The sequence below is a fragment of the Haliotis rufescens genome, unplaced genomic scaffold (genome assembly GCF_023055435.1).
Source record: "Haliotis rufescens isolate VD_foot unplaced genomic scaffold, xgHalRufe1.0.p SCAF_2, whole genome shotgun sequence".
NCBI classification, from domain to species: Eukaryota; Metazoa; Mollusca; class Gastropoda; order Lepetellida; family Haliotidae; genus Haliotis; species Haliotis rufescens.
The window spans coordinates 40,258,365-40,285,041 of NW_025963890.1; the positions used below are offsets into that span (position 1 = coordinate 40,258,365).

The 26,677-nt window shown below is 42.0% G+C and overlaps 1 protein-coding gene across 7 annotated transcripts; it reads right to left on the reverse strand.

Annotated features, from left to right (window-relative positions):
- Positions 1–2,557: 2,557 nt before the first annotated feature.
- LOC124114476 lies at positions 2,558–24,460 on the reverse strand. Of its 7 annotated transcripts, none has more exons than XM_046475053.2 (3): positions 24,289–24,460; positions 4,782–5,514; positions 2,558–3,950 (listed from the first exon to the last, which is right to left on the reverse strand). In XM_046475053.2, exons 2-3 carry the CDS (start codon positions 5,512–5,514, stop codon positions 3,406–3,408), a joined length of 1,278 nt encoding a protein of 425 aa, XP_046331009.1. In that variant the 5' UTR covers positions 24,289–24,460; the 3' UTR covers positions 2,558–3,405. The 7 variants fall into 7 exon arrangements, with proteins under 7 accessions (XP_046331009.1, XP_046331007.1, XP_046331011.1 ...); XM_046475051.2 differs by having other exon boundaries at positions 24,174–24,302; XM_046475055.2 differs by lacking the exon at positions 24,289–24,460 and adding an exon at positions 21,513–21,627.
- Positions 24,461–26,677: the final 2,217 nt, after the last annotated feature.

Below are 26,677 nucleotides of genomic sequence, written 5' to 3' on the forward strand. Positions count from 1 at the left end.
ACGTGCATATATTGGTTATGTGGATCTCTTTCTATCACGTGCATGTATTGGTTATGTGGATCTCTTTCTATCACGTGCACGTATTGGTTATTTGGATCTCTTTTTATTGGTCAAGTGGGCTCACCTATCACGTGCATATATTTGTAATGCGAAGATCTTTCTATCACGGGCATATATTGGTTATGTGGGGCTCTTTCTATCACGTGCATGTATTGGTTATGTGGATCTCTTTCTATCACGTGCACGTATTGGTTATTTGGATCTCTTTTTATTGGTCAAGTGGGCTCACCTATCACGTGCATATATTTGTAATGCGAAGATCTTTCTATCACGGGCATATATTGGTTATGTGGGGCTCTTTCTATCCCGTGTTTATATTGGTTGTTTGAACCTCACCTATCACGTGCATATATAGCCAATGTGATGTTGGTCTTAGACGTCTCCCACCTTGGTCAAACCCATTAGAAACCGATATGGGCAAATGTTAGATTCGAACACACAACAATAGGATCCTGATTCACGTGCGGAACTTTACCAGTGCGACGCTGGAGTTAGGTTGGGTGTGGGTGGGTGACACGTTTGGAGCTGATTTCCTGGAAACATACGTTTTGTTCCTTCCAGAATAGCATTGAGGAACAGAGGACTACTTCTTATTTATTTTTTATGGATTTTTTTTTTCTTGAAATTATTTATTTAACCGTCACGTCTAGAGAGTAATGTGCTGACAGGATCGTGTATATACGGCGCTGATCGTAACCCCTCATCCGTTCAGCGTTCATCCGAGGCACGGGTGGCCCAGTCGTCTAAGGCGCCGCGATTCGCTGGGCAGAGTTGCGTCCCTTGGGCGCGCCAGAAACCTATGATTGTGGGTTCGAGTCCCGGTTCGCCCCGATTATGTTTCTAGGTTTGTCAGCACCACACCCTGACCACCACACCCGTGCTCGTGGGTTTCACTGAAGTGGTAAACGTCTGAGACCTGCATCACTTCGGGATTTCCTCCCACATTATTCTACACGCCGCGATATAACTGGAATACTGTTAAAAGCGGCGTTAAACCCAACTCACTCACTGACTCAGCGCTTATCATCTGCTGTTCCATATATCCCTACTGGTATAGGACTATAGTTCAACCAGTGATAAGTCTACCAGTATACGCTATATATAATAACAATAAATTTATATTACTATATTCGATAGTTTTGACCTTTGAAAAAAAAGTTTTAGACCGTAAACCAATTAGACTGATAAAAGGTTATCGACAATTATTTCGTGATAATTATATTTGTTCTGAAACATTCCCAAAATAAAAGTTGACAGTACTACTGACTGAAATGTTTAACTGAGCTATGGGCTAATGCGCTAAAAAAATTAATCGGTTTCTTTTAAAGTGAACTTTGTTAACCAATATAATATATCAATAGATCTGTCATATTGCGAAGAGAGAGAGAGAGAGAGAGAGAGAGAGAGAGAGAGAGAGAGAGAGAGAGAGAGAGAGAGAGTATCAAAACTAAAGACGTATTTTCCCATTGACAAACTGAGCCAGTTATCGTCATCGAAAGTACCGCACGGTCAGGCACACATCTATAGTTACATAAAGTAGTTCATCGTTGTACATTATTTCAAGAATACATAAAATTTAAAATACATTCAGTTTGGTTCTATTGAGAAAGTCAGTGATAAGGTCAATGAAAAAGACAGTGAATGACAGTCTGATTAAACTGATAAATATTACAATTTCCATTCAACTCAATAAAGGATACTTCTATCACAGCTTTGACACAGATAATGAAATCTTTTGTAAAAGAAATCAGCACCCGTCCTCAACGTTTGGATATGAAGATATGAAGTCATTTGCGAAATGATTGAGATATGGGTCCTGATTCTGACCGTGGGAATCCCACCACCCCACGGCCTCGGTGAGACGCTGGATATGGCAAGTATCTGACAGAACGTCTTACGTTTGCTGTCTGAAAGAGAGGGATGAGCAAACCCTGCACCCCTTTCTTTGAACTCACCCTTAGTTGTGCCAGTCATACCCCTTCACCCACCCCTACCTTTAAGCTCACCCCTCGATGTGCCTGTTATCCCCCTGTGGCGGACCTTGGGGTTTCGATTAACCGGACATAGTGTCACAGTTTGAAATCCATCAACTGAAGAAAGAACAGGATATCTTTGTCAACAATAACAGGATCAATATATTAACATTAATTAACAATTAGCAAATATATATATAAATAAAAATATATTAAAATACACAATGTTCAACAATGATTGTAACAGTGTTACATTGTTTTTGTTAAGTGAGTGAGTGAGTGAGTTGAGTTTAACGCCGCTTTTATCAGTATTCCAGTTATATCGCGGCGTGTCAGCTTAATGTGGGAGGAAAGCCCGAAGTGATGCTGGTCTCAGACGTTTACCACTTCGGTGAAACCCACGAGCACTGGTATGGTGCTGACAAACCTAGAAACATGATCTGGGCGAACCGGGATTCGAACCCACAATCATAGGTTTCATAGGCGTGCCCAAGGGACCCAAATCTGAACAGCGAATCGCGGCGCCTTAGACGACTGGGCTACCCGTGCCCCCGTTTCTGTTAAGATTCGGTAGACGCTCATTGCATTGTATTTGTCGTCAGTACTATTTAATGTAAGCAGTCGTCAGGAAGTTATTATATTTAGATGGTAGTGTGATATGTAAACTTCTGGTATACCGTGGACTCATGCAGAATATTCTGTAATGTTCTGGTGCCGCTAGACTGTCGAGGGCACCGTGAAGAATTTTCCAGTAGCTTGTTAGACTGTTTACATCATGGGACAAGAGTGAGTGAGTGAGTGAGTAAGTGAGTATGGTTTTACGCCGCTTATAGCACTATTCCAGCAATATCACGGCGGCGGGCACCAGAAATGGGCTTCACACATTGTACCCATATCGGGAATCGAACCCGAAGAGTGTGTATATCTTTCATGTGAGGATCACTCATCATCCATGATTACCTGCCAAGCCCATCTTGGAAGCTTGACGTAAATGACCAGCACCAAAATATTCTTTGTTGCAGCTGTGGTCGGCTATACCACATCGTCACAATGAATGGGAATTACTGCAAGCATTCCACCTCTAATAACAGCTGATTACTAGCCTAACCGTACCAACTCTGACGTCATGTCCATAAAACAGCTAATCCTTTAAGATAACCCAAGATATGCCAGTCATACCACCTCCACCACCCCTACCTTTAAGCTCGCCCTAGATATGCCAGTCATACCCCCTCCATCACCCCTACCTTTAAGCTCGCCCTAGATATGCAAGTCATACCCCCTCCTTCTGTCATGTGAAGTTCCTCTGTAGAGTTATACACAATCTGTATCTCCAGCATGTTCACTCCGATTCCATAGTGCGCGCCACCATTTACCACGCTCCCTTCTTGAGAAGTTCTTCAATATAGTTATACACAATCTGTATCTTCAGCATGTTCACCCCGATTCCATAGTGCGCGCCGTCATACGCCATCACACCGTTCGTAAAAGGAAATGTGTCAAACACTTCAACATTTAACTCTCTCAGTCTATTATTGATGTATTCGTTATACAGCCGCAGTTTCTCGTCACTTTGGTCATAGGTTCTTGGAATCTTCAGTAACCCATGAGCATGTGGACTCACCCACACAAACTTCGGCCATTCCTGCTTGGTTTGATTATAGATCTTTGCAATTGGTTTCAGAAGATGTTCCCATGCGTCTTCTTTATTATACCCACCATGAATACCTTGACCTAATAAAATGATAGACCTGTTCCTAGAACGCAGGCTGTTAATTAAAGGCAATACAGTCCCTGCGTGACTTGGTAAATTCACTTCTATGTGTTTTAAGAGAGTGCGACCTTCACACACTCGTTTGTTCGTCGTCAGGCCGTAGTTAAGAAACTGGAACAGCCCTTTGTACATCTTCCGTTTTCCTGAAATGGTCAAGTGAATTATGGTCAGTTCAAACAGAGCTATAGGTAGATCAAGGTGGGCTACAAAAGAGAGCATGTATTTATGTTTGTTCTGTTTGTGTGTTGTTTTACGCCGCATTCCGCCATATTCCAGCTATATGACGGCGGTCTGTAAATAATCGAGTCTGGACAGACAAATCAGTGATTGATATCATGAGCATCGAGCCACGCAATTGGGATACGAAGACATGCATCAAGCAAGTCAGCGAGCCGAACTACCCGATCCCGTTAGTCGCCTCTTACGACAAGCATAGTCGCCTTTTACGGCAAGAATGGGTTGCTGAAGACTTGTTATAACCCGGATCTTCACGGGTATGTATGTGCGTGCGTGCATGCGTGAATGCGCGCGTGCGTGTATGTATGAATGAATGTATGAATAAATGTATGTACGTGCTGAAAAGATTTTATGTCAATATCTTCGTGAGTTTTTTTTGTTTTTTGTTTGTTTGTTGTTTAACGCCGCACTCAGCAATATTCCAGCTATATGACGGCGGTCTGTAAATAATCGAGTCTGGACCACACAATCCAGTGATTGACAGCATGAGCATCGATCCACGCAATTGGGATCGATGACATGTATCAACCAAGTCAGCGAGCCTGACCACCCGATCCCGTTAGTCGCCTTTTACGGCAAGCGTACTCGCCTTTTACGGCAAGCATGGGTTGCTGAAGACCTATTCTACCACGGAATCTTCACGGGTCTCGTGACTTTTCTAGTAATCTGAAAGTAGGCTATTTACTAGATAATATGCAAATTCAGACACACACTATTAAAGGTATACGTGTACTTACGTGATGATTCATTCGGTCGGATAGTCGAGTCCTCATAGTTGTTTGTCAAATGCATCACAATCATTGTATACATCTGTCGCAAATAGGAGTCACCCATGAAATATAACTCAGATCCAGACAGGAGTTCGCAGGATGACGAGGCTGCGAGGGTTTTGACCGGACACCGGTCGTCTCGAGGCTTCCATGTTGCATATTCAGTATGAATCTGCTGCCTCATATCAAAACATGTTGGACAGGAGCAATCTTCTTCACTTCGAGCAACACACTGATTGTTGTAACAGCATGGGATCTTTCCGAGCGGATCACACAATGCTCGAAACTTGAGCGCAGGGTGACTTTTAAGTCCGTCAAACCCAACATCCCCACATCGCTTGTCCGGTCGTTCCATGCTAGCGGAGACCCCATAGTGAGATCGAGCTACGATTAGAAAGTCGTGGATTTGTTTAGACTCGTTTTGAGCCAAAGGGCGGGTAATCCATGCCCCCTTTGTCATCTCCGACATGACACTCGGGCAACTTCCGGTGAGTGGAGATGGCAAGTAATATTTTACTGTTAGGGGGAACATGCTTGTACCAAGTAGGCAGATGAAGATAATGCAGAGGAGAAGTAATGTTTTGAACACACGGTGTATGCTCTTATTTTTTACTACATGTCGTGTCTGATCTTTGAATGGCGTCAGTCCGTTCTCCGCTGAATGAGCATTTGGTTTCACGATCTTTTTCTTGCGTGTCATCTACAAAATAGGCAATTTATGTACGTTAACTAAACATCATATAATCATAACATGTATGTTTAGTTATTTCCCAAACAAAACCGCCTCGCGTCATTAGCACCCCATGCTTGTCGTAGGAGCATTGACTGATTTTGTCATCGTATCCCAATTGCATAGATAGATGCTCGTGATGTCAATTACTGGATTGTCTGGTCCAGACTGTATTATTGACAGACCGCCGTAATAAGTTCATGTACTGGTATATACATGTAGGCGTTAAACAACAAATAAACAAACAAAAACTATATATGCTTTCTTCATTTCGTCTTTGAGGATTTTATGAAAACGGGTAAGTATTTTTATATATGGTGTTATCAACTCGGGAGAAGTAGGCTTCATGTCCGTTCTGTACGGTGATTTCCAATATGAGGCAACGTATCAGGGGAAATTCGTTTGCAGAAGCCATGTTGAATGCCCTCTAAAAGGATAGAATTTGTCTTTTACACTTGGATAGTTCTGAAGCAACATTATAAAAACAAATAACAACGAATGCTGATAAAAACGACAAAACCCTTTTCATATTTATAAGAAATCTCTAACAGAAGGATAATCGATTGTACGATCCGACTATATCATGATCAAGTGTTTATGAATAACTATCAAACAGTAATGATATCCCGTGTTCGTGAAAAGGTGAGCGTATCCTGCCCCACCTTTGTCAAAGGCAAGTCAATTGTTTCCCTGAAAAACATGGGGACATACGATACAAGTCAAAATAGGGAATTGCCTGACTTTTTTGTCTCTGGTACGCCATATTTGTCCTCGACATGTCTAAAAAAACAACGTTTTTAAAGCTTTACTGAGGACTTAAGTTCTTTGAAATATTCGTAGTGAAGTCATCCCTCCCGTCACATAGTCTTGTGGAGAGTGTGTTGTCACCCTGAATCTTTATGCATAGTGAATGTGAAACGGAAGGGGCGGTCTCACTGGGTGCTTTACTACTAGCCAAGGTCGGTACATCGGTGGAAGAGAATAGGCTATTTGATTGTTGCTGCACGATATCAGATCATCGATATACATGAAGCTAAAAGTGTAACGTCATGGCAAAATTACCTTGTTTTGACTTTGTCAATCCGAACAGAAATTCTGATTCATATGCATGAAGAGCGGATCAGCAAGAAGGGGAGCCAACTGGTGCCATGATTGGAAATGGCTACTTCTTGCTACAACTATCTCACTCCCAAAGTTTACATGAATGTTATCAACGAGGAAGTCAAAAATGTAAAAAGTGTAAAATGTTGGATTTCCTCACTTCCTCGGGAAACATCAGATGGTACCGTATTCGACGCAATAAGCGCTCAGGGCGCTCTCAAAATTAGAAATAGGGGGCTCTTATTAAAATATAATTTTGGTGAGAAAGAAAACAGAGTTGAAAGATCGTAAATTTCGTGGTTTATGCTGACAGCCTGAAATGATACAAAAGAAAAGTCTGCGTATTATACACGACAGATATATTTTCCAAAACTTAATTGCCCATAATTAAGGGTGCATAAAACACACGAGTGCGTATTATACACGAATAAATAAGTGTACATTGATCAATCGGAAGGGGTGCTAATTGGGATTGTTCACTAGCCAATATATTAGCAAATATCGCAATGGGCGCATATTACAGCGGGGAGCTTATTACGTCGAATACAGTATTTGTTTTCATTTTTAGCAATTTGCCCCGAACCATTGAAGATAAATATGAATCCATGGTCAAAACGTTTAGTAAAAAATGTCCCCCGGATCTTGGAATGAAGTTTTCCTTCAAGTTTGCTGAATGGAATAGCGGTGTACACAATTGAAAAATGAAATGTGTTGACAGAATTGAACTTGGTTGTTTTGGTTCTCTGCAAACATTCAAGCAAATCCTTGACGTGGTTTTGAATTCCACTTATCCTCAATACATTCTGTGAATATAAAGAAAGCCCTTCCTTGATAGTATTAAGGATTATGGTTCATCTTTGAGATAGGGATTTGGTGGTACATTTGGACCCCAAAACTATTATTCAGAAAAGAATACAACAGGGGTAAATGTGACCCTGACTACTAATAGGGAAGTGTCGCCAACAACTGACTAACTCACTAGACGATGCGTAACGTCATGCAACAATGGCCTAATGCATGTCCATCCTCTATTATGTCGTGTAGTGTATTATCTATTCTATTCCCATTCTGTCATATGTTCCATTCGAATGGCTCAAAGGGAAAATTGGCTTTCAATCAAATTATAAATACGAAATCTGTTTTGATCCCGGTGATTTGCCGTACATTTTTTATATATATGCTGATAAACTACGGTTATAACGAACTAAACTTAGTGGTCCTCTTGAGTTCGTTGTAACCGTAGTTTACTGTACACATGTATGTGTATATATTTTACGGGAAGTAACTGATGATGGTGATGGATGAAAATAGTGACCTCACACAAAAAAGCTGTAGAAGCGAATGGTCAATGGTATGTACCGTAATATATATAATAAATAAATAATACAATGGATAATCGAGGATGAGAAGTGGCATTTTCGGTGTACACAGACAGTGTGATTATAGCGAATGGTTCTGGCACCTGCAGGAAAGTTCTGAATGCCGCCTAAATGTGATAAGGGTGAGGACTGTCGAACGTGCAGTATGACATGACGTTCTGCTCAAGCCACATTTCCCGAACCCGAAGTGAAATATCTTCTTGAAGCATTTCGTTCGTGTTCCTTTGCTGTTCACTGCTAAATCCATGGTAGCACATGGTAAATCTCCTCAGTTAACATGCTCAAGCCACATTTCCCGAACCCGAAGTGAAATATCTTCTTGAAGCATTTCGTTCGTGTTCCTTTGCTGTTCACTGCTAAATCCATGGTAGCACATGGTAAATCTCCTCAGTTAACATGCTCAAGCCACATTTCCCGAACCCGAAGTGAAATATCTTCTTGAAGCATTTCGTTCGTGTTCCTTTGCTGTGCACTGCTTAATCCATGGTAGCACATGGTAAATCTCCTCAGTTAACATGCTCAAGCCACATTTCCCGAACCCGAAGTGAAATATCTTCTTGAAGCATTTCGTTCGTGTTCCTTTGCTGTGCACTGCTTAATCCATGGTAGCACATGGTAAATCTCCTCCACTTTCCTATGCCTCTGATTCCAATGTTTTGTGTATGTATAAGAAATCTCCCATTAATACCAAAGAAAGGTTTGCAACGCTTTCAAACATTCCGCTGTCAGCCATGATGTGGGCATTCTTTGCATACTGATGGCTTGAATGGTCTGTTGATAAAACCGCACAGAGTAAAATAGGGACGTTTGTGTACTAGGCGTAGAGAATTTACCTTTCCTTGTTCTGTTGTATTCAGCATTAAACTTCCTCAATGTCTTTCCGAGGTCAAGCGAGGGTGTTGGCCTGAGACCACAGTCCCCCCCCCCCCCCCCCCCCCCCCCCCCCCCGCCTATTTTTACCATGAACCTGAAGGAAAATAGGAGAATATAGTGCCCTGTTTAAATGGACTGTTCAGTCTGTGACATTTTTTTGACTTGTGACAGCTTAAATGAAGATTAGACATTGTAGTCTGTTGCCCATTTTTGGTTAAGGAATTCTGTCTTGACCCCAAGTTGAAGGCCCCTCTGTGTGTTTCGACTCGGGACTTGCGTGACAAGTGACAAGTGGCAGGTTGGTCAGCATGCAACAGGAAAACAGCCTACGACTGATAATAATCATGGTGGGCTGTCATATCACTGTACATAGCAAAGAAGGAAATGAATTATGGTCTGAGGCCAGTTTTGCAAACAGGATAAAGATCCTTTCGTCGTCGCTCATGCCGTGGGCCTTCAATGGTCGTGGCCCGCTCTAACCTGACACGTGGTATATTCTCATTCACGACTGCCTTCGCCAACAGTCGTATACACGAACATGCTTTACAATTGTCTCGTTATAACGCGCTAAATGTAAATTGGATTTTTTGTTGAAATTAAACTCTTTTAAAGGTTTACAAGTCAGGGAAGACACTACCCCTCGGTTTGGGCTGAAGATGTAAACACTTGGGAGTCGGGAAAGCCCCCTCCTTCGTGTTTACATTTCAAGCAAAACCTCGGAGGCATGTTTACTCCTACACTTAAAACATGTTTAACAACAATCCTAAACACAAGCCTACCTTATTTGTAACAGTCTGTCTTCACGCCGCCACCATCAACTGAATGGCATGTGACGTGGTATAGATTTTCATAGATTGCTTTAAAGGGGAAGTGTACACGCAAAAGTTACTTTCTTTCGTTTTCTAAACAAAACGCAATTTTAGAATTAGTTAGTATCTGTGTTTGAAAATATACACTCATTTTTTCACAGTGAAAGTAGGAAGCTCACAATAGTGAAAATGATATGCCGTTATCAGGCCTTCGTTTTGCGAGCTAAACAGGCCTGAGTTATCCCCCTTAGATTATGACGTAATTGGTGCCAATTCAACTGGGTCCCTGTCTATTCTCAACGCAAAAGATATCAAGTACCAGTTTGCGGTAAAACAACATGGCCTACGACACACTCCGGCGCAGTGGTGACTCAGCATAACACTATGCTAGCTGGCATCTGAGACGCAAGAATTACACACCTGTACCTACACCACGTGAAGCGGCTCTAACAAAGCATGATGACGTCATAATGTTTATCAATTGGCACCAATGACGTCATATTGCAAGGGGCATAAGCCATGGTGTTTTTGTTATGGAAATAGAACACTTGGTAAATGTGAAAAATATAAATAGCTTTAATGCGAAAATTATGTTGATTAATTGTGATATTTTTATATTTTTGTCTATGACACTTCTAGGTTAACACTTTTAATGTGGAAAAAGTACAAGAAAAATAGGTTCATTTCCGTGTGAACTTGCCCTTTAACGTTCTGTGGATAAAACCACACAGAGTAAAATAGGCTAGGGATGTTTGTGTACCAGGCGTTGAGATTTCAACTTTTCTTGATCTGTTGTATTCGGCATTAAACTTCCTCAATGTCTATCCCAGGTCCCATTTTCCGCAAAGACATAAACCGACCGTGACTTCATGAATAATGGATGAGATAAACCTGTGAAGCTTTGAGTTATACAGCAATCTCGACAGCGCCAACGAGCGTGGAAATACCGTTAATGCAGTAAATACTGCAGACGGTGATGCAGATTTAATAAAATACACTCAAGCAGAAGGAATAAAGAACAAGGAAGCAGTGTTAATACATGTTCATTGATCTTATCTGGGGGCACGGGTGGCCCAGTCGTCTAAGGCGCCGCGATTCGCTGTGCAGAATTGCGTCCCTTGGGCACGCCAGAAACATATGATTGTGGGTTCGAATCCCGGTTCGCCCCAATTATGTTTCTAGGTTTGTCAACACCATACCCGTGCTCGTGGGTTTCACCGAAGTGGTAAACGTCTGAAACCTGCATCACTTCGGGCTTTCCTCCCACATTAAGCTGACACGCCGCGATATAACTTGAATACTGTTCAAAGCGGCGTTAAACCCCATTCCCTAAGTTATCTAAAGGAAGTTACTCGTATGAATAATCATCCCTTTACTTTCATATAGAAACTGTCCTCATATCAACATAAAAGGTGATTAAAAAGATTCTTATTTAATGATAAGGTCGTGGATTTTGTTCCGACGTAAAATGGACTGCCTCTGTGGTGTAGTGGTAGAGCGTCAGCCCGGAGACCGGAAGGTCCGGGGTTCAATCCCCGGCCGCGTCATATCAAATGATGGTACTAGTTCTGTCCCTGCCAAGCGCTCGGCATTAAGGTTTTTTAAACAAGGAATGGGGTATTCATGTTAAAACTGCGGCATGGTATCTCAGTGTGCTAGCACTATAAAATCGGCATTAGTCCGGACTGGTTGAAGCACACACACACAAACACACGCGCGAGTGCGAGCATGCACGTCCGTTGACTGGGGGATAAAAATCCTTTCGTCGTCGATCATGCTGAAGGCCTTAAATGGTAGAGACCCGCTCTAACCTGCCACGTGGTATATTCTCTTGCAGCGACTGCCTTCGCCTACAGTCGTATACACGAACAGGCTTTACAATTGTCTCGTTATAACGCGCCAAATGTAAATTTGATTTTTTGTTTAAATTAAACCCTTTTGATGGTTTATAAGTCAGAGAAGACGCTACCCCTCGGTTTGGATATACAAAACTATCGGACCAAACTGGCGAAGCTAGCTCTAGACAAAGCGGATATACAGCCTATTCCCTTTAGTAAACTAGAGATAAAAAGCGAAATCAAAGCCTCCATAGCAGAAAGATGGCAAGCCCAATGGGACGCAAGTAAGATCGGCAGAAGGCTATACAAAATTAAACCCAAGGTCCAACAAAAGCCAAACTCATACTCAAATGAAAGGAAAATTGAAATTGCCATCTCACACCTCAGACTCGGTCACAAAAAGCACAATGACAATGTTTGTTCATCTTGCAATCAGGCTGAAACCATTGCTCACGTGTTACTAGAATGTCAAGACCATGCCCCAGCCCGGGCTAGGTTAAAACAAGAATTGCGGTTAGATCCGCTATCTGTCATAGATCTCCTAAAGCCAAGAGATGCAATAGCGAAGGCCAAACTAACTCTATTTCTGAGTGATGGACAGCTACTCGAACGTATATAAACAGAGCAGCCAAGGATAAAAATGAAATTATATCAATATAAGAAAAAAGAAATCATATCAATACAAAAACAGAAAGTTTGTGAATACCAAACTCACAATAGATATGTGTACCCTACTCACACACAGGAGTCCCAAAGGCAGAAGGCGACCTCTTAAACACTCAATGCAACAACAATAATCGGCATTAGTCCGGACTGGTAGAAGCAGACAGACAGACACGTCGCTATATAAGTGCAATAACCTAGGACGCGACGTTAAACCCCATTACACCTCACCTATGAGTTGCCGCAAATTCACGGATGAAGATGCTTGAGTGAATTTCCCAGGGGAGGAGGGAGGTCGAATGCATTGGCTTTGTTTGTTTTTTGTTTAACGCCGCGCTCAGCAATATTCCAGCTATGTGACGGCTGTTTGTAAATAATCGAGTCTGGACCAGACAATCCGGATATTGACATCATATATATCGATCCGCGCTATAGGGATCGATGACATGCATCAACCAAGTCAGTTAGCCTGACCACCCGATCCCTTTAGTCACCTCGTACGACGGGCATAGACGCCTTTTACGGCAAGCATGGGTTGCTGAAGACCTAGTCTACCCCGTCTCAGGGGAGGTGGGAGGTCGATTGCATTGGCTTTGGTACATGCATGTATACCTAGTGGTACCGTCCACAAAAACGTTTCAGTCATATCTGTAGTCTGTCTTACAGACCCTGATACAAATATATCAACTACAGCCCATGCAAGTCTATAATGTTTGGCAAGTCTAGATTACTGCAGTATCAGAAAATGAAGAGAATCACTGCTCCCTTTTTATTATATTTTTATTAAGATAACTGAGCAACTGTTTTTTCTGTACGATATGTTCATTTCAGAGACTATATGTTAGTCTATCATATCTGTTATCAAGGCGATGATGAAAATGAAGTGAGTGAGTGATATTCCAGTTACATTGCGGCATGTCAGTTTAAATTTGGGAGGAATGTCCGAAGAGATGCAGGTCTCAGACGTTTACCACTTCGGTGAAACCCACGAGCATGGGTATTGTTCTTGCAAACCTAGAAACATAATCGGGGCGAATTGGGAATCAAACCCACAATCATATGTTTCTGGCGTGCCCAAGGGACGCAACTCTGCCCGGCAAATCGCGGCGCCTTAGACGACTGGGCCACCCGTGCCCCCAGATAAGATCAATGAACATGTATTAACACACTAAAACATTAAACTTTCGCAGTTTAATCCATTTTAAGATTTTCTCCTCGAAAACAGTAGTAAAATCAGTGTGTAACTTGGTGTTATATCTTCCGAGAAATGGTATTCTTAATACACGTGTTGAACCTCACAATACACACATCAGTACTGTTAATCTTGAAATTAACGCGAGCGTAAATTAAATGCGAAAAATGCGAGTGGTCTTTGTTCGTTTAATGAAACTTCGCATTTGTGTCCAAAATTACCATCAAGAATGAGACCGCCTCACTGCACACTTTGGATAGCGGAAATACCAATTAGAATATAAACACAAAACACTGTTTATTGAGCAGCACTTATAACAAGTATATAACCATGTCATTCAAAGAATAGGAATTAAACAATAGGCATCCGGTGAGTTATCATTGCTGGGGTCAAGAGTTCTACCGCGACACACTCATTGTTTCACTAAAAGGTATCCTGAAGTTTTCTTATTTGTTTTCTTGTATAACTTGTATTTACAAGGTCATAAGTTGGATAAAACACTCCTAATCGGATTTGGTTGTCATCGCAATCAATATTCTTGAAAACTGACTGGGTGATAAAGATCCTTTCGTCGTCGCTCATGCTGTAAGCCTTGAATGGTAGTGAGCCGCTCTAACCTGCCACTTGGTATATACATATATGTAGAACCGCGACCCTAGGACAACATTCTCGCCCCTCTCCCTCGTGTTAATATTTTCAACCAAAACCTCGGAAGCGTGTTTAATGCTACACACAAAACATGTCCCGTCTCTAACAACATTCCTTAACACAAGCCTACCTTATTTGTTACAGACTGCGCCAGTCGTCTGCCCGCCGCCACCATCAACTGAACGGCATGTGACGTGGTATAGATTTTCCCAGCTAGGGTATTGTCATGGTCTTTCGTTACCGAGCAATATTACCGTCATTGTTGACCGAATTCAAATGCATCCCGAGGTCGGCTGAATATATACTCCCACAAAGGCGATGAGTTAGGAATTGATGAACGAAATCATTCAAACCAACTGCAGTATATGCATATTTTATGATTTCCAAGTATAGTTGTTTTCTCCTTGAATGTATGTTGTCAGGCTGTGTTGATTTGTTTAATATATACTCCTCTACATATATAGATGTCAATACTGCAATGATGATTATAATGAAAGCATATAATTCCCTTATTCCGATCCGTTACTATTGGGAACGTTTAGCTACAAAAAAAGGGGTAATTTATTAACCCGGACATTTGTTAATCAGGACGATTTCAAGGGAAATTGGGTTTCTCCTGGCGTTGTCGCTAGCCTAACGATGTAGCGATGATATGATATGAATGTGTAAGTTGATATGTGCCGTGCTACTAAGTCTATATACGGAGGCTCACCAGGTAGTCTAACGTAGTCCATGAATGGTCTTTTATTATAGATATATTAGTTGTAAATAAGCCTTACCATATCGCACTAGCACAGCTGATCACGCCAGCATTCGAGCTGACTTGTGCGAGAGATTTGTCGATAGCCAATGCGTCAATTGGTTGGTTGGTTGGTTTGTTGTTCACGCCGCGCTCGGCAATATTCCAGCTGTATGACGGCGGTCTGTAAATAATCGAGTCTGGACCAGACAATCCAGAGATTGATATCACGAGCGTCGATCCAGGCAATTGGGATCGATGACATGCATCAACCAAGTCAGCGAGCCTGGCCACCCGATCCCGTTAGTCGCCTCTTACGACAAGTCTAGTCGCCTTTTACGGCAAGCATGGGTTGCTGAAGACCTATTCTACCCCGGATCTTCACGGGTCTCGCTTTATGTAATTCTATTACAGCAAAGTAATGTTTAAACAAGCACGCCATTTGATATTTACCAAGTATTTAAAGCAACATCAATTTGTGTACCAGTGAGTGTTCAAATGACATGTATATAGTGATTCAAACCAGACATTAATGCCACGTATTTTAAGTGCCTTTATTTTCTACCAACAGGAGACACTATAGTGGCCCAATCATTCAGTTACGAAATGCGCTATCGGCGATACAAGATCCACCGAAGTTGGTTTGAATTCTTTATTCTCAATGATTATGAACCTTGATTTTTCTATGCACGCCATATATATAGTCGTTGGTTTCTCCGACGTGGTAAAAATACCTGATTTCCTTCCACATAAACCTTTGTTTGTTTTTTGTTTTAACGCTGCACACAACAATATTCCAGCTATATGATGGCAGTATGTAAATAATCGAGTCTGGACCAGACAATCCAGTGATCGACATCATGCGCATCATCGATTTGCGCAATTGGGATATAGGGACAGGCATCAACCAAGTCATCCAGCCTGTCGTGACCACCCGATCCCGTTAGTCGTCTCCGGAGCTGAAGACCAATTCTAACCCATATCTTCAAAAGGTCCCACAATCAACTGACTGGCATTAATATCACTGAATCACTGGGTCCACTTGCACAAAGCGATCTTAGCGCTCAGATGATCGTAACTCCCATACTTTAACATAGGCTTAGGATGATCTTAGCGTTAACATGGCTTTGTGCCAGTGGGCCCTGGTTTAAGTGTCGTTAAATCCATTTACACATTCACATAATAAACATAGTTAAGTCGGGGTGCAACTATTAATGTATGCCTTTAATCAATAACAAAATATCGCGAGGCACGCTCTTACATATATGATGCATGGTAAACCTAATACACTGACTGTTATAGGATTGTAAGGGACATATACATTGTAGATAAAAAGCTTGAAATCGTCAAAAATCCAAATAAACGATTCAAATGAAATCGTGAGTAAAATATCGATCTATGGTTTTTAATAAACCATTCATTAAGTATCAACTGAGGTGAAATGGGGTTTAACATCGCGTCCAAGATTATTGCACTTATATAGCGACGTACATGTACGTGTGTGTGTGTTTGTGTGGCTGTTTGTACTAGTCCGGACTGATGCCGATTTATAGTGCTAGCTCACTGAGATACCATGCTGCAGTTTAACATGAATACCCCACTCAGACACAGTATACTGACTCCGAGCCGACCAGTCCTTGTTTTAGCCCCTTAATGCCGAGCGCCAGACAGGGTAACAAGAAGTACCATCTCTTAACGTCTTTTGGTATTACGGGGCCGGGGATCGAACCCCGGACCTTCCGCTCTCCGGGCGGACGCTCTACCACTAGACCACGGAGGCGGTCCTGAGACATATGTCATGAATACGTCACAAAGGAGTTACCATTCTGTACACGACACTAGTGTTAAAAATGCTAGTTAGGTCTAACATCCAGCGAACAATCCATGACGGTTAAAATGACAACATTAATGCAATCCTCGCTCTGTGATTAAGCAGCGTCTGGATAGAGTACTCACTGTCTACCTTTAAGTATCGAATCTTTGCAGCTGCTTCAGTATTTTTCACCGCAGTAATTCAATAAATGTCATCCATCTGAGCAACACCAACACCGTCCACGGAACATCAGTAAAAAAATATACGTCACTTCCAGCATAATAGAACTTACACGATATATGCATAAACTTGCACATTTAACATACCACAATGCAGATTACCTTTAGTCCACGGTGTCGTGATGTTCTGATAACAACTCACTGAACTTCACAGGGTACATCACGTTGTGTTATTGAGGGATGTGACCAAACCAACATTACACTGACAGGTAAATGGCAAGCGTTGAAACGCCGCATCCTTTACAGACGCGTCGATGGCATGGGATATAAGTGGATTCGAAAGTTTGACTTGATTCTTCACGAGTATCCTGTGTCGGCGCGGTTGTAAATATTGCACCCCGTTTGTCGGGCATTTTTTTGTGTCACTAGTCTCTCCCACTTACAGTGAACGAGGCAACCCCTATAGTGAAGTGGTCCCAGCCCTAATTCTATTATTTGGACAGCCATATTCGTGAGACCAGGTACAATGGTTGTAGACACGAAATGACCTGAATACGCTTGGTGGCTTGAATGGAGACATGAACTTTTCATCATATCAGTCCTTTATGGGTCATGACTGAACAAAGATAATCACCCGCGGTGTGACATAGAAACACATCACTGTGGCAACAACGGCAAAGTTGTCAAGCATGGAGTTCTACAAGCCATCTCGAGAGAGCAACAAGCCATCAATGCAGGAAACACGAGACCCGTGAACATCCGGCGTGGAATAGGTCTTCAGCAACCCATGCTTGCCGTAAGAGGCGACAATGCTTGTCGTAAGAGGCAACTAACGGGATCAGGGGGTCAGGCTCGCTGACTTGGTTGTTGCATGTCATCGATCCCAATTGCGTGGATAGATGCTCATGATGTTAACCACTGGATTGTCTGGTCCCGACTCGATTATTTAGAGACCGCCGTCATATAGCTGGAATATTGCTGAGTGCGGCGTTAAACAACAAACAAATAAACAAACAAACGAACAAATAGTAAACATGAGCCAGTGACTGTGATGTCGGGCCATAAAGCAGATTTCATAACAAATGTGGGAACTCGGACACAGACTTTACGAGGGGCTAAAACAAGGAATGGTGTTTCTTACACACCTGGTATCAAACATATGTGTGAGCACTCACCTACCCAGAGTTCCATGCGGCCGGCAGCCAGCCAGCATAGTACCTCTGCCACAGGCCAGCGCCATGTGACGATTCGTCACATCTTTCACAGTCCATTCAAGATATTGGATATGATTTTCATCCGTTTCATGTTTGACAAGTCTACACATTTTCATAAACAAATGTCAAAGAATGGTTACGGTTCATTAAGAAAGTATCCTGATACGTGAAAATCTACTTGTTTTTGCGTACTTATCCGTTGTTTACATTGGTTGTACGGCTCCACGTGCTGTCTTCGAAGCCCAACGGAAAGCTAGTGATACGGTCACTTTGATGTATAAATATATACTCTTCAAAAAAAGAAACTTGACACTGACTTTCAAAATGTAATATAATGCGATTGTTTCAAAATAGGACACAGAAACCATAATTGAAACACTGTTTGAAGATCAATGTACGCAATGTTCAAAACATTAATCGTGTCACCTAGACAGACACCCGTACCCGATACAGTTAATGTCACAGGGGTACAGAAAATGTCAGTATCGGTTGTGCCCACCACGTGCATCAATCACCGCTTGACACCGACGACCCATAGATGCATTCAAGTTGTCAATAACAAGCTGTTGGATGTGCTGCCATTCATGCTGAAGTGCATCAAGAAGCGCCGGAAGTGTTTGGGGCAGTGGATTCCTTCTGCGAACGCGTCGATCCAACTCGTCCCACAGATGCACAAATCTGGTGATCGGGCTGGCCAAGGTAATGTCTGGATGTGGTTGTGCTGTAAGAAGTCCTGACAAACACGTGCAATATGCGGTCGAGCGTTGTCCTGCTGGAACTGTCCGCCATGAACGTTGACGTGAGGAAGAACGTAAGGCTGTAGGATCAAGTCTCTGTAACGCACACCTGTCAATGCACCTGCCACATGCACGAGAGGCGTCCTACCACCGTGATGAATTCAGGCCCATACCATGACACTCCTGCCGCCAAATGGGACAACCTGCTGCACACAGTTGGGGGCGTAACGTTCACCCCGACGTCTGTAGACACGTGCGCGCCCATCAGCACGTATGAGGAGGAAACGGGACTCGTCAGTAAACGGTACATTTCTCCACTTTCCACGTGCCCATCTAACCCTCTGCTGGCACCAAAGCAGACGGTCCGCCAGATGACGTGGGGTCAATACATGACGTCGAACAGGTCTTCGTACAAAAAGTCCAGCCTCCCTCAGTCTGTTGCGTACCGTTTGATCTGATATTCTGCGTGCCCCAGGATCTGTGTGGTTGTAGACGTGGCTGTGGTAGTGCGGTCTCGGAGGTGTCGCAGCCGGATGTATCGATCTTGTGCTTGGGTTGTTACCCTTGGTCTTCCTGACCTTGGTCTGTCGTCAACTCTGTTGGTGTTGTTGTATCGGGTCCACAGTGCGGAGATTGTCTGTCTGAATACGCCAAAGTGCCTGGCCACTTCTTGCTGAGTTGCTCCAGCTTGTAATCTCCGAATGGCGTTGTTCCGTTGAGCTGCATTCAGTCTTAGCATTCTGTCACCGCCTCTACTGCCGTTATAAGGACTGTATGAACAGCCGTTGAAATGGATTTTTATACCCATACAGCAGGGGGGCCTGCATGCCTAAATGCAGGATCATGTGCTGCACGTTTTTTACAGGCGGTTGCGTTTGGATGAAGCTGTAAAATTGATCCCCAAACGCTACGTTTATGTGCTTTGCATGTGTTTACGCGACTTATAGACACATCATGTTTCTGTTTGACTTATTTGGTTCTCATTTAATTTAATTATTTAAGATATTTGGCAAAATGTGGTTTTACATCTATGTCAAGTTTCTTTTTTTGAAGAGTATATATTGTAAAGCAACTCACTGTCGCAGTTGTAGTAGCATATCTATATAATTATGCAAAACAATATGTAAAGCCCCCAAATACTTGCATTAGTCCGTTCTATACTGATTTCTGAAAAAGCGCGTTTGTTTACAAACAAGAGAAAAGACCGGTCACGTGATATGCAAATTAGCCTGTGGCAGTGGTGTTATGTTGAGCCACCACTGCGCCTGAGTGTGTTGTGTGAGATCAAACTCCAGACTACTCCATGGTGATGACCTGAAGTCAGATTGTGACGGACCACTTTCCTGATTGTAAGTCATTGATAAGGGTTTGTTTTTTTTGGGGTTTTTTTAGTGAGGTAATAGCTTTAATATTTGAAATCCCTCCATGTCTGCATATGTCCCTTTTTGAAGCTTTACACAAGAGAAAAACATTTTGCACCATTAGAGGATATATTCTTTTCAAGACTAAAAGCAGTGAGCTTCACATTGTCACATTAAAGGCTAAGGCAAACCTTCTGACATTTAGATTTTGCATGAGAAAATTCAAACACATTGAAAGCCTAGAGCCTGTGAAGATCCGGGTTAGAATTAGTCTTCAACATGCCATGGTTGTCATAAGATGAGGCTAACAAGATTGGGTAGTCAGACACACTGACTTTTGCTTGATGCATGTTATCTTTAGCAACATTTACGACTACCAATTACCAATTGCCAATGTAGAGTTAAACAATAATTACTCAATAGTCAACACAAAAAAACACGAATTACATTGATAAGTTGTCATATATGTCCCTCTTCTTCAACCCTCACTTCGAAGTCGAATAAAATTCAAATTACATCACGCACTAGAAAACATAAAACAAATAAAAGTAGGCAGATTTCTGATTGTTTCCGATTACTTACATGACACATTTATGTACGATCCATCAATCACAGAAAACTATCCTCTTAAAATGACGCGTACTTGAACGTCAGTGAACACCCCATTTTGAAAAAGTAGGTCACCGGTAGTGATATCATACGGAAGAAAACATTGTACATATTTGGAAATTTCTTTAATGTGACTTTTTAACTCGGCACCCAGCGTGTTCTTTTATCTTATCTAGTTGGCATTATCATCATTTTGTTTATTTGTTGTTTAACCTAGCACTCAGCAATATTCCAGCTATATGACGGCTGTCTGAACATAATCGAGTCTCGATCTGGCAATCCAGTGAAATCACCAGAATACACTTGGGGTGGGGGTAGGGGATTAGAGAGAGAGAGAGAGAGAGAGAGAGAGAGAGAGAGAGAGAGAGAGAGAGAGGGGGAGAGCGAGAGCGAGAGAGAGAGAGAGAGAGAGAGCGAGAGAGAGAGCAAGAGAGAGCGAGAGAGAGAGAGTGTTGTGTATGGTAGAGTAGGGTAGAGTAGGGTAAGGTAGATGTGTATGTTAGGGTGTGTATTGTAGAGTAGGGTAGGTTGTGTGTTGTAGAGTAGGGTAGGGTGTGTAGAGAAAGGTAAGGTAGGTTTGTAGGGTAGAATGCGTATGGTAGAGTAGGATAAGGTGTGTTAGAGTCGTGTAAAGTAGGTGTGTATGGTGGCGAAGGGTATGTTGTGTAGAGGTGTGAGGGGAGGGGTGTGTGTGTGGCATTTCCTATTATTCCGATCGGTCTTTAACTTTGCATGTTTCCACGAAGACATTCCACCACCGCTGAATTGAAAGAGACCGCATACTGGCAGTTAAAGATATAAATTACTGCTTACCCTGTCTGGCGCTTGTCTTTAAGGGGCTTAACAAGCACTGGTCGACCCGGAGTCAGTATACTGTGTCTGAGTGGGGTATCTAAACTGCGGTATGGTATCTCAGTGGGCTGGAACTATAAAATCGAAATTAGGGCGGACTAGTAAAAGCAGCCACACACATACGTGCATGCGTCGTTATATAAGTGCAATAATCTTGGGTGTCCTCAGATCTTTGTTTAGCGGTAGCGAGAGCTAAGATCTGATTTTAATGAGATTGTAGTCCGCCCTGATGAAAGAAATGGATTACTACATTGTGAACAATGAACGTATTTAGACACGGAGATGCAGATCACTATGAATGTTATTACAGGCAAATCTGTCAGATTAAATAATAAAAATTATAATGTTTTCCTATTTTATAAAATTATTGTTATGTTGGACGTTAATAAATGCACATTCATGTTTGGAATACAGTTAGTTGAACTCGCCTCGGGCCCTGTAGGCGAGCATGGTCGATCTGTGAGAGAAGTTGGTTTATTGAACTTGAGTTTCTAGGGCTTCGACCCTGCCCAACACTTATACGCATGTAAATGTACAACGTCAACGCTAGATGATAAGCATCGGTAAAAATAATATGAATTGATCCCTGAAAATAAATGACACAGGTGTAAGCATGCCAGTCGTCCCCCCCCCCCCTTCCAGTAGCACCCACTACTCGCTCAATTGGCAATAAAACATATGTGTTATCTTGTTGCCTGACGCCACACAACAGTACACCTGCCATGCGACGAAGGCCTGTAAACAATCAAACCCCGACCAGACAATCAAGTAAGTGAGTGAGTGAGTGAGTTGGGTTTAACGCCGCTTTTAACAGTATTCCAGTCATATCACGGCGTGTCAGATAAATGTGGGAGGAAAGCCCGAAGTGATGCAGGTCTCAGACGTTTAGCACTTGGGTGAAACCCCCGAGCACGGGCTGGTGCTGACAAACCTGGAAACATAATCGGGGCGAACCGGGATTCGAACCCACAATCATAGGTTTCTGGCGTGCCCAATGGACGCAACTCTGCACAGCGAATCGCGGCGCCTTAGACGACTGGGCCACCCGTGCCCCCAGACAATCAATAGATAGAACAGACTTTCCAGTGACACGGCGGCGCTTTTGATAATTTGGGGGAAACTAAAAACGATATGCTAATTCTGAATATGGTGTAGCATGTGGTGTCTTCTTTGACAAGTGACTTTGTTTGAAATATGCCTATGATCACCCAGCACTGAATGGGTACCCGGTAGGATGAGATGATGATGTGACTGTTAACTTTCTAGCACCTCATCAGCAGCTTCGTTTGTATATGGAGCTGAGAATAAAATACGAATGCAAACTGATCGATTATAATAATGTCAATCAACTGCAAACAGTCGAGCTGGAACTACACGTGTAGGTTATATATAAACAAGGCGATGGGCTAATAGCAATTGCAGTTAACTGCCGTTATATGTAAATCTTTTCAAAATCAGTTTTGTAAACACATCCTTCTACCATCAGAGTGAGTGAGTGAGTATGGTTTTACGCCGCTTTTAGCAATATTGCAGCAATATCACGGCGGGGGTCACCAGAAATGGGCTTCACACATTGTACCCATGTCGGGAATCGAACCCAGGTCTTCGGCGTGACGAGCGAACGCTTTAACCACTAGGCTACCCGACCGCCCCTTCTACCATCAGAAGTATCGCCTTGACATAGTATGTCATATAGTGACAGTACGCCTACGCCATTTAAACAGTGAAATACATACATGTAGATGCATTTATGATACCACTGACATGAACCGAATACACAAACAATGATATTTGCTTGTTCACGTCCCCAAATCTTAATCAGATACATAATGTTTTGGCAGTTGTCTCTCTGGGTGATGAAGATAATATTATTTTTTTCTCCCCCTTGTGATCAGACATAATATTTTGCCTTCACAACCTCTGGGGCAAGATCTGTTTGTGTCTCTTGGAAACACAATGATGAATATTTCATATATATTTAATGCACATCAACGATGTAGCTTGGAAACAATATACTTGTGTGCAGTGACCCATGAACATCCGAGGTAAAATAGGTCTTCAGCAACCCATAACACTAGGTATATATGTATGTACCAAAGCCAATGCAGTCGACCTCCCTCCTCCCCTGAGACGAGGTAGAACAGGTCTTCAGCAACCCCTGCTTGCCGTAAAAGGCGACTATGCTTGTCCTAAGAGGCGACTAACGGGATCGGGTGGTCAGGCTCGCTGACTTGGTTTGATCGATGCCATCGATCCCAATTGCGTGGATCGATGCCCATGATATCAATCACTGGATTGTCTGGTCCAGACTCGATGATTTACAGACCGCCGTCATATAGCTGGAATATCGCTGAGTGCGACACAAAACAACCAACCAACCAATCAACCAACTTGTGTGCACTGTAAATAATCGAGTCTGGGCCTGACAATCCAGTTATTGACATTATGACCATCGATCTACGTAACTGGGATACGATGACATGCATCAACCAAGCGAGCCTGACCACCCGATCCCGTTAGTCGCCTGTTACGACAAGCATAGTCAACGTTTACGGCAAGCATGGGTTGCTGGAGACCTTTTCTGTCCCGGATCTTCAGGGATCGTAAACGTAGTGTACGTACGGTTACTGCATTGTGGGCCCTCGTCGTTGCCACCAACACAGTCCCTGTTGCCGTCCCAGAGCCATGTGTTTGACGCACAGCCATTGCCATCTACACACACTGTCTGGGTATTTACCTTAGACTGATAGTTCCTTTGTTTTCCTTGAACTGGCCCTGATCTGATACCACACGGAGATTCGTTTCACTTTGATATCAAGAAAGAAGATCAATAATCCTTGTATCTACCGGGTATCAGCGGGTGACGGGTTATCCAGTCTAATGGCGTCTGAAGATCCGCGCTTTGGTATGTCGCGATAGGTCGGATTGTCATCAGTGTTTGCTTGAATGTGTTGTTATCGTCTCCTTGTTTACCGGATAGCGACGTGTGCAAAATTCAAAGTGTGATAGCACGAGACAACGAGATAACACATGCCAACCTGAAAGAAGGTATTAAACATGTGACACAGTTATTACGTGATGAAATCATATTATCAGCGGGCAATACGTTCGGCTTTGCATCTGATCCAAGCAGAAAACAGCGAAATATAGTATCCAAACCTTGGTTCGATAGTAATTGTAGAACTGCTCGTAAGCAATACCATAAACGTAAAAAACTTTATGGCATAAACAAGACTGAATTCAACAAACAGCATTTTCTGAAAGCCGCTAAATCATACAGTAAATTACTTAGAAAATCACAACAAGCATACAAACAAAACTGTAAGATACAAATAACAAAGACCCCAAAACGTTCTGGAAAATTTTGAAATCATTTAATCCTAAATCGAGTGAAAACGATATTAATATTGACAAATTGTTCGAACACTTTAAAAGTATGAATGATCATCCGACTGATGATTGTAATGATTTTAACCTTTGCGATATGCATGATAATGATTCACTAGATGATGCTATAACTGAACATGAAATACTGTCAGCTGTCAATAATCTTAAATCAAATAGAGCCTGCGGACTTGATGGAATTATAAATGAATATATTAAAAGTACAATTCACATTTTAATGCCAGTTTATGTTAGACTCTTTAATGTTATATTTGATCATGGAGTTATCCAAGATTCTTGGCTTCTCGGCTGTAACAAGCCAATCTATAAAAACAAAGGGAACCCGAGCGAGCCTGAGAATTACAAGGGCATCTCACTAGTAAGCTGCTTGGGTAAGCTATTCACCTCTGTAATAAACAATAGGCTACAAGCTTTTTCAGACACCATTGGTTTAATTGGTGAATCGCAAGCAGGCTTCAGAAAGAACCACTGCACATTAGATCATATCTATATGTACTAAAATCGCTAACTGATATCTACCAAGCATCCGGCAAAAGGATATTTTGTGCATGTATTGATTTCAGTAAAGCCTTCGATACTGTTTGGAGAAATGGACTTTGGTTTAAAATGATTGAAAGTAATGTTACTGGAAGGTGTTTCAGATTGATATATAACATGTACCAAAATATCAAGTCATGCGTTAAGTATAATAATGATATTACCCCATTTTTTCAATGTTACATAGGCGTCCGTCAAGGAGAAAACTTGTCACCTTTCTTATTTGCACTATACATAAATGATCTAGAATCATATTTGTTTGAAAATAATATAAAGGGCCTGGATTTTGTAAATGACTATGCAGAAAACGAGATTGGTGTTTCCTTGAAAAAATTTTCACTTTTGTATGCGGACGATACAGTTCTGCCCTGGACGTATTTGGAGATTATTGTAACACATGGAAACTCAACGTTAACCTAAATAAAACAAACATAATAATATTTTCAAAGGGATATGTCAGGAAACACTTTAAATTTACATTACAAGGATCAGAGATAGAAATAGTGAAAGAATATGTCTACCGAGGGATTCTATTTTCAGGGAATGGGAGATTTTTAAAAGCACTTAAGTCACTAAGTGATCAGGCCAGTAGGGCAATGTTCTCTGTTTTCAAATTTATAAGGCAACTAGATGTCCCATTAGACTGTCAACCGAAATTGTTTGATCAATTAATTCTCCCTATACTATTATATGGATGCGAAATCTGGGGGTTTGAAAAGCTTAATATATTGGAGAAGGTTCATCTGAAATACTGTAAATATATATTAAATATTAAGCAGTCAACCGCTGATTACATGGTATATGGTTAGCTCGGCAGATACCCTATAATAATTAACATCAAAGTAAGAATAATTTCGTTATGGTGTAAGATCCTACTTTCCAAAAAGACGCTACCACAAATCATGTACTCAATAATGTTATCCCTGTCATCTACCTCTGAAAAGGTACAATTTCCTCTATTGAATATGATAAAACAAATCCTGCAAGAAACTGGACTGCATTACTTGTGGATACCACAAGCTGTACCAGATGCCCAGTGGGTCAAACAACAAGTGAAAATAGTATTAACAGATCAGTATAAACAATCTTGGGTAGCTTATATTCAAAATTCCTCTAAGGCAGATAATTATAAACTATTCAAAAGCGAACCCACTTTAGAACCATATCTTTTAATTCTCCCACAA